This window comes from Morus notabilis, unplaced genomic scaffold, assembly GCF_000414095.1.
Source record: "Morus notabilis unplaced genomic scaffold, ASM41409v2 Scaffold342, whole genome shotgun sequence".
Taxonomy (NCBI): domain Eukaryota; kingdom Viridiplantae; phylum Streptophyta; class Magnoliopsida; order Rosales; family Moraceae; genus Morus; species Morus notabilis.
The window spans coordinates 867,869-875,862 of record NW_010366042.1 but is presented as its reverse complement, the minus strand read 5'-3'; the positions used below and the strand labels follow the sequence as shown (position 1 = coordinate 875,862).

The 7,994-nt window shown below is 37.4% G+C and overlaps 2 protein-coding genes across 2 annotated transcripts; one reads left to right on the top strand and one right to left on the bottom strand.

The window, feature by feature from the left end:
* Positions 1–1,896: 1,896 nt before the first annotated feature.
* Positions 1,897–2,676, top strand: LOC21407173 (probable protein phosphatase 2C 80). The gene is made up of 2 exons (XM_010109276.1): positions 1,897–2,511; positions 2,638–2,676. Exons 1-2 carry the CDS (start codon positions 1,897–1,899, stop codon positions 2,674–2,676), a joined length of 654 nt encoding a protein of 217 aa, XP_010107578.1.
* Positions 2,677–3,677: 1,001 nt separating this feature from the next.
* Positions 3,678–7,704, bottom strand: LOC21407171 (importin subunit alpha-9). Its single transcript, XM_024172945.1, has 11 exons — positions 7,384–7,704; positions 6,540–6,771; positions 6,244–6,397; positions 5,747–5,849; positions 5,479–5,663; positions 5,141–5,220; positions 4,792–4,942; positions 4,629–4,710; positions 4,471–4,529; positions 4,077–4,382; positions 3,678–3,940 (listed from the first exon to the last, which is right to left on the bottom strand). The coding sequence occupies exons 1-11, from the start codon at positions 7,433–7,435 to the stop codon at positions 3,776–3,778; spliced, it is 1,569 nt and encodes a 522-aa protein (XP_024028713.1). The 5' UTR covers positions 7,436–7,704; the 3' UTR covers positions 3,678–3,775.
* Between the last annotated feature and the right edge of the window lie 290 nt (positions 7,705–7,994).

Here is a 7,994-nt window from a genome sequence, read left to right as displayed (position 1 = left end):
AAAAATAAAATATAGAAAGGAAGAAAGAAAACTAAAAGGTCTACGGCTAGGACTCTCGTAATTAAATCAAATGAGTACAAAACATGTATAAAAGTTCTATTAGGAAAAAAAAAAAAAGAAGTTAATGTTAATAATACGTACATGATATTCTTTTACGGTAAATTGGAGAATTTATGAGTAGATCAGTCATATTTTTTTTTTTCAATTAAAAATTTGCAGTTCGACATTGTTGGTACAAATACATGATTGTTAATAATCTAAGATTAATATTAGCATTTTCTTATATTAGAGATTGATGAAGTTTGAACCCGTTTCACATAGCTTTGCTTTTAATTTTGAAGACTTGCGTTTAGATTCTTAATCAATCTATAATAAGTTAGGGTGTTCGATAAATGTTAGATTCTAAGAATTTAGTCCCGATTGTAGGATCAACTCAGTACAAGATTCCCTAATAGAATGAATAGTTAGTTTATTACCTCAACAAATTAAGTTGATAGATTCAGACAATCAAATAATTTAATTTCCAATACATGTTTATTATTTTTTTTAATGTGAAAAAGTTATGATATTTTCCCATTTTGTATTGAAATCTCTCCATGGCATCAATTCCATCCTCATGCTCAACCAGCTTTGGTCCCTCTCCATTTGGCATCCCCCTCAACACCTGCACATGACAAAACACAAGGAACCAGAACATAAAAAACAGGATCTTTCAATTGTATCTGAACAATCAATATGAGTTTTAACTTGGACTAAACAGTATCTTTCAATTGGACTAAATAGCCGTTACGTTTTCTACTAACCAGTTCCATGAATTGAAGCACAAGTCTAGCCGCCTCAATATCGGCGGATCTCACCAGATCAATGAAACCAGAGAGGCATCCTCTACCAATATCAGGAATAGCAATTCCCAATTTCTTGCACTAAAGAAATCATAGTGACCAGTCTTAAACGAGAATTAATCCCACAGTGATGAAATTCCACTTACGCTTTTTTCAAGTGCCGAATGATAGCGTCGAATACGCCGTCAACTTTTATGAGTTCTGTTGCAGCCCTAAGGTCAGGTCCCTGTGTTCAAGACAGCAGCTTTACCTTTTAAATAAACTTTGTAAAAATTTATGTGCAAGTCTGATAATATCCAAGTATTGAAAAACGATTATGTTGTATGAGTGTCTCTTGTAAACGACAAGAATGGGGAAGGAGATAATTTTATAAACGACAAGGAGATCTGTCTCGCCGAAAAACGACAAGAACAATATGGCTTACAAAACGACGAACTCAGTAAACGACAACATCGCTGAGAGCAACATTGTTCTGAGAAATGAGAATAACTAATTCATCAAATGTGTTAAAAGAGAAACGAATAAAAAATCTAATTCAACAATAAACACGAAGATGATTGAAATTTGAAAATGAAGCAATATGGAAACGACATCATATATAGCAAGAACAACGGTCCAGTAAAACGACATCGCCTCATGAGTTTCAAATTTGTTGTTCACTTGCTTTGGGGGTGTTCATTCCATCCAATTACTTAGGCCCAAAAGAATTAGAGTTTTGGGTTTGATTTTTCCTATTATATAGAGGGAGAAAGAGAAAAATAAGTTAAGATTTGAGATAAATTAAAATTAATAAGTTAATAGTTTACATAAGTTAATAAATAGGTTAAATTACTGTTTTTGTCCATAACTTGTCTAGTTATGAATCATAACTTGACAAGTTATTGTCTATTTTTGTCCATAACTTATCCGACTATGAATCCTAACTTGACAAGTTTGTCCATAATTTATCTGGTTATAAACTATAACTTGACAAGTTATGACCTATTAATTTCTATAACAAAAAGTTGGCCTATATACTTTCTTAAGCTTCTCCGGCCACTACGCCCGCAAACTCATGAAGAACTCGGCTGATGCAGTGGCAGCTCTAAAAGGAACTGACGGAAATCCGATAGGTGATCCTAAGAAGATTCTCCAGGAGGCTTTCTCCAACACAACTGGCGTCCAAGGGGCGTCCACGGCTTGCATAGTCAGCCACAACGACGGGGTTTTACGCGCCGCGAATGTCGGGGACAGCGGGTTCATGGTGTTCAGGGACGGGAAAATGATGTACAAATCGCAGACTCAGCAGCGCCGCTTCAACTGTCCCTACCAGTTAGGGAACCACAGCTCATGCGACCGTCCTGATTCGGCCATTCAAATGGAAGTCACGGTTATGGTGGACGACCTTGTCGTGCTCGGGACCGATGGATTGCTGGACAACATGCACGTCGAGGAGATTGAGAAAATCATTGCGATGACGATGGTAGCGAAGGCAGAGAGAGAAGGAAAGACGGTGGAGGAGAAGTTGGCGAGGGAGATAGCAGAAGCCGCGTATTACAAGTCGTTGGACAAGTATGGCGATTGTCCTTTCGTGAGAGCTAGTTTATTGGAGGGGAAGCATCACAAAGGAGGAAAGGTGGATGATATAACTGTTGTGGTTGGGAGGATTATCCAAAACTATGATCTCCACGTAATTATTCTGTTTAACTTTTTTATTTTTTGTTCATGTGTTTAAGTCGCAGATATGATATTTAATATGAAAAGCTCAAGTATGCTTGTTTTGTTTCACATATTTATTGATCTATTTTGTTTACAGATCAAGATCAACTCGGACCAGAAAAGTACCCCGGAGTGAAGACAGTCAACGAATGAAGATGATTGTACGAGGCTTACTTTTGAATTTTGTTGATTTGCGGGGATTTTTACTTTGCAAGCGTAGGCACTCTTTTTTCCTTGCTAGGTTTTTCCCATAGGGTTTACTAGCAAGGTTTTTAATGAGATCTATCATAGATTCTGACTATCAAAGGCGTGGTTCAGGCTATGCCTTATGGCGTCAGTTTCTGCTTTGCATCGTTTCCCCGCTTAACATATATACAAGTTTAGTTTTGTTTCTAAGAACGTTCTTGATATGTAATTAGATCGCATGACGTTAGATTTGCTTTGATATTTTCCATTCTCTTATTAATAATATGTTGGGGATGGGTAGATGATGAGGGTGCTAGGGGTGCCAACTTAGTTGGGATTCTCTGGTGCACCTCCTGACCCCTATCACCCAACAACCTCAATATTTAGATTTAGATTGTAGAGCATTCTTTTCTTGGATTTTTATTTTGTTTATACATACTTTTGTATTAATACTTAAATCATTGTTATTGTAATTTGACATCTTAATTGTATACTTTTCTTACAAAGGTTGATTCAAAATATTTCGCCTATTGAAAGCGCAGTAAAATATCATTGCGATACTCCGAGGTCAAATTTTTGACATAAATTATATCCTTCTATCTAATCATTAGAACAAACTGGTTTTACACCCCTGCTCCCCAGCCTAGCAACTGCCTCCCTTCGATGAGCCCCCGTGCCTCCAGGCCAAAAACCTCCTCCAGAGGAATAGCGGGGTAAAGGTAAAGAACCAATCCTATAAACAGTGAGCAATCCTTTGTTAAAGCCGCCAGGATTGAATACTGCAATCTCTGAATCTGTTACAGCCAGGCCATCTCGTGGAGTATAAGTGCCTCCTTCTGGCATCCAGCCCGTCGGGCCCATCCCCGCGCGAACGCCTCTCGGCCCCCATGAATATGTTAACATCGTCTACAGGACATATCATAGAGATTAACACCAATCGGAAATAGAGAATTGTATTCAGTTTTCTGTCTTGTTGTCAACTAGAAACTGCATGTGTCACATAAAAATAATTACATTCCTCACAAAGGAGACACAAAAAGCCGATTGGCCTATTCATCAAGACCATACTCTTCACCGAAGTACTTGTCAACTAGACCATTTGCCATGTTTCTAAGGTCTTCGTTTTCATGAAATTGAAATCTCTCCATGGCATCAATTCCATCCTCATGCTCAACCAGCTTTGGGCCCTCTCCATTTGGCATCCCCCTCAACACCTGCACGTGACAAAACACAAGGAACCAGAACATTTATTAAAAAATAAAAAATAAAAAAACAGTATCTCTCAATTGTATCTGAACAATCAATATGAGTTTTAACTAGGACTAAATAGCCGTTACGTTTTCTACTAACCAGTTCCATGAATTGAAGCCCAAGTCTAGCAGCCTCAATATCGGCGGATCTCACCAGATCAATGAAACCAGAGAGGCATCCTCTACCAACAAGTGAAACCAAGTGCTCCAAGATCAGATTTGGCTTTCCGTCACTGCCTGTCGGAGCAACACAAAGGTTCCCTAGGACGTATGCTACTTCCTTTCTTATATCAAATGGTGCTGTGGAAAGAAGTCGCAATAGCAATGGCACTGCCTCGCTCGAGTAGATCAACTGCTTGTGTTCTATGGAACCAGCAGCTATATTAGATAGCACCCAAGCTGCTTCCTACATCAGTGATGATTATTCCCCATAAGAAAAACTTGCATTTTGCAACTAATTATAATGTCAAAACAACAAAGAGAAACTAACTTGCCTTCTTCAACACTCGGTGCTCACTCTTCAAACATTTTGCAAGGACTTCTATTACTTTATCTGCAGTTGTTTTTTAGGAATTCGTAATATAGATAATCTATGTAAAATATATAATCAGTTTACCGCTTTTCGTATTAGCAAAAGGATTGATTCACTTGCCTGTTATTTCTTGTCCTGGAACAAGAACAGCACAACTCGTGTGTAAATCCCCAGCGACAAGATTGCCTAAACTTCGTAGAACCTAGATGGAAAAGCATGTGTAAACATAGTCTGTGGACTGTTAAGAACTCCAATTAAAATTTCAAACCCAGTTATATTTTACCGGAATGAGCAATTGCAAACTACTTGATGTTGCCAATCTTTCCGAAAGCAGTTGAAGGACATCACTCTTCACTAGCAGACCAGTAGCAACATTTGAAAGGGCTGAGAGATACACAGCAACCCACGCTACCTCAGTGGCCAAGTCATCATCCCTAAATTAAAAAAGGAATTTGATTATACATAGATTTCTTCTGTCTTTACATGATTTTTTGGGACGTACCTTCCTCTATCATGAAAAGAAAAATGGAAAACAATATCAGGAATAGCAATTCCCAATTTCTTGCACTAAAGAAATCATAGTGACCAGTATTAAACGAGAATTAATCCCACAGTGATGAAATTCCACTTACGCTTTTTTCAAGTGCCGAATAATAGCGTCCAATACGCCATCAACTTTTATGAGTTCCGTTGCAGCCCTAGGGTCTGGTCCCTGTGTTCAAGACATCAGCTTTACCTTTTAAATAAACTTTGAAAAAATGAATTCATATGTGTGTGTGTGTGTGTGTGTGTTTATCTTTATTTATTTATTTTTGAGTTAAGAATGAATCCATAATTGCCTATTGCCAATATGCTTTACACAAACTAATAAACAACTTGAAGAAAGGTCATTGCAATTTCTCAAATGAAGAGTGGTGTATGTTAATATGCACGTATCATAAAAATAGTCTTCGCGTGAAGAATTTGTCACCTTGATTAGGTTTGATAATGCCCAAGCAGCTGTTCTCACAGTAGAACCTTTGTTTGGAAGCATCATCCTTGCAAGAGGTTGTAAGACTCCTTGAGATAGCAAAACATTTCTCAACTCCTCACCTTCACCAGCAACATTTCCCAATGCCCACGCACACTGCTCAGCAACAGACAAGGAACTTTTTTCTACAAGGTCATTGCAAAAGTGATGAGTAATAGGCAACAAAGCTTTCTAGAATTTAGAAGAAAGGTACTATTTTAAAAGGAACCTCCAAGATGAAGAATGAGCAATGGCAAAGCAGGCAACAAAGCTTTTGTTTCTTCAGGCTTTCCTGCTGCTATGTTTGTTAGGCACCAAGCCGCCTCAAGCAACTGCAATATAAAGGAAGACAGAAATGAACATTTAAAAAATTTCCTTAAGCTCTTTTAACTGCAATTAGTCTATCAGACATGCATCTAAAAGATGTATGCCAAAGGCAAGCAAATTCCATTACTCTGTGTTTAGGCTTATAAAGGCAATTAACCATCATTGCAAGTTGCAACATTGCTTTGGTTTATGAATAGAACTTTTTTTTTAAAAAAGAATAAAGAAAAGGAAAAGAAAAAGAAAAGAACCCCACAAAGATTTAGGCAAGCAAACCCCACGTGTATGTCTTTCTGTTTACAAAAGCCATTGACCATCATTATTCCATTGATTTCAAAACCAGATCCAACCAAAAGAAAAAGGTAAAGAAAGAAGAATAGAACTTTAAGAATATATCCTCACCTGTTCATCCGGAGAGCCAAATGAAAGACACTGAACTAGCACGGATATTGCTCCAGCTCTGAGAGCAGTTTCGATAGGAGGGAACTCGGATCTTGACAATATGCGCCTTAGTTCACGAAGAGTGGCCACCCTCTTCTGCAATGCACCTTTTCCCCTGTTTCAACAATGAATACGAGTTAACCCCGTTAGCATGATTCTTACAATGAACTAAGCCAAGATTTAGCCCATACTAGCATTAAAATCGAGAAAATAACTGCTTTTCCTTATTTTTCATATGCATATCAAGAGTGACATACTGATTTGAAACTGCAGCCTTTAGCTCTTCCACTGCAGAAGAAGTTTGAGCTTCCAAAATCGATTGCTCTTCCTCGATTATCATTCCACTCTCGAGTGGAGCCTCACCCTCACCATCACCCTCACCACTGGTCCCCACTCTGCAGAGGCGCTTCGCACGCACCAACGATTCTCGCCTTTCTTTCCCCACCGTAACTGCATGTTGTCGCCTGCGGTGGGCAGCAACATTCCCAACTAACAACCAAAGCACAAGATTATCACTTCACCTCACAAATTTTTGTATTTGTTTTTCTTCTTTTTGATAAGAAACATAAACGTTATATTCATATAATCAAAGTGAAATTTTTCAATCGGCAAACTTGATGATATAAATAAAAGAAAAACATCACGTTCAAGCTTTATTTTCAGCTCCCTGGTTTTATACTCTCTTCTACATCTTCATGCCAATACAAAGTACTCAGCATAATTGCTTAAAAAAATACCAAAAATAAATGTATTTTGTCCCATGGTGAGAAAACTACTCATCTCTGCCTATAAACCGGCTCAGATTATTTTATTTTATCAGCTAATTTTGTACCCAAAAAATCAAATTACAAAGTTGCTAACTTTTCTTCTTTTTTTTTTTCCTTTCTTTTTTCCCCTCCTTTTCAGACATAAGAAAATAAACCCCAATCAACTCTAGGCAATTCATACATTCATTTCAAAAGCTCAAAACATCATTATAACAACTGCGAAAAGCCGCTTTCTGTTCCTTCGATTTCAAAATTTTCCCCAATTTTCCCACCAATCAAACCAGAGAGCCAAAGAAAAGAATCAAATTCAGCTGAAATGGAAGAAGGAAGTTACCTGACGACTTAATAGGATCTCGTCTGTGGAGAATGGCGCCATTTTCGGCCATTGTAGGAGAAGCTGCGAAGCTATGAAAGTGGAGAAGAAGGGAAAAAAGTGTGAGGGTCTCAAAACGAATATATATATATATATATATATATATGGGCAAAGTCTCCGAATCTCCCGCGAGTTTTGCCGCCGCCGTTGGAATGACCCACGCAGCTCGGTCACAACTGTCTGGGATCTTTTCGATTCGGACTACATATTTGTCGCCGCCGTGAGCTCCAGGGCAACTGAAACCAAAAACGACATCAAGTGAAAAAGGAGCATATTGCAACTGCCAACTATTTAGCAAGTTGAGGGGATGAAAACCAACTAGTCGTAGATTTGAGTTTTTAATTTATTAATTTGAGATTTTAATTTTTGAATTTAAGTTTTTAATTTAAATTGAGATGTGATTTTTATTGTAATAAAACTTAAATTTTAAATTTAAATCAGTAAAATAAACAGTATCAAGAACTTATTATGTTTTTATTACTGTATTTTCTTTTATAAATATTTAAATTTAATTTTTTTTACAATATTTTTTCTTGTGTATTTTTTTTGTATAAATTTATTTTGTAACTCAA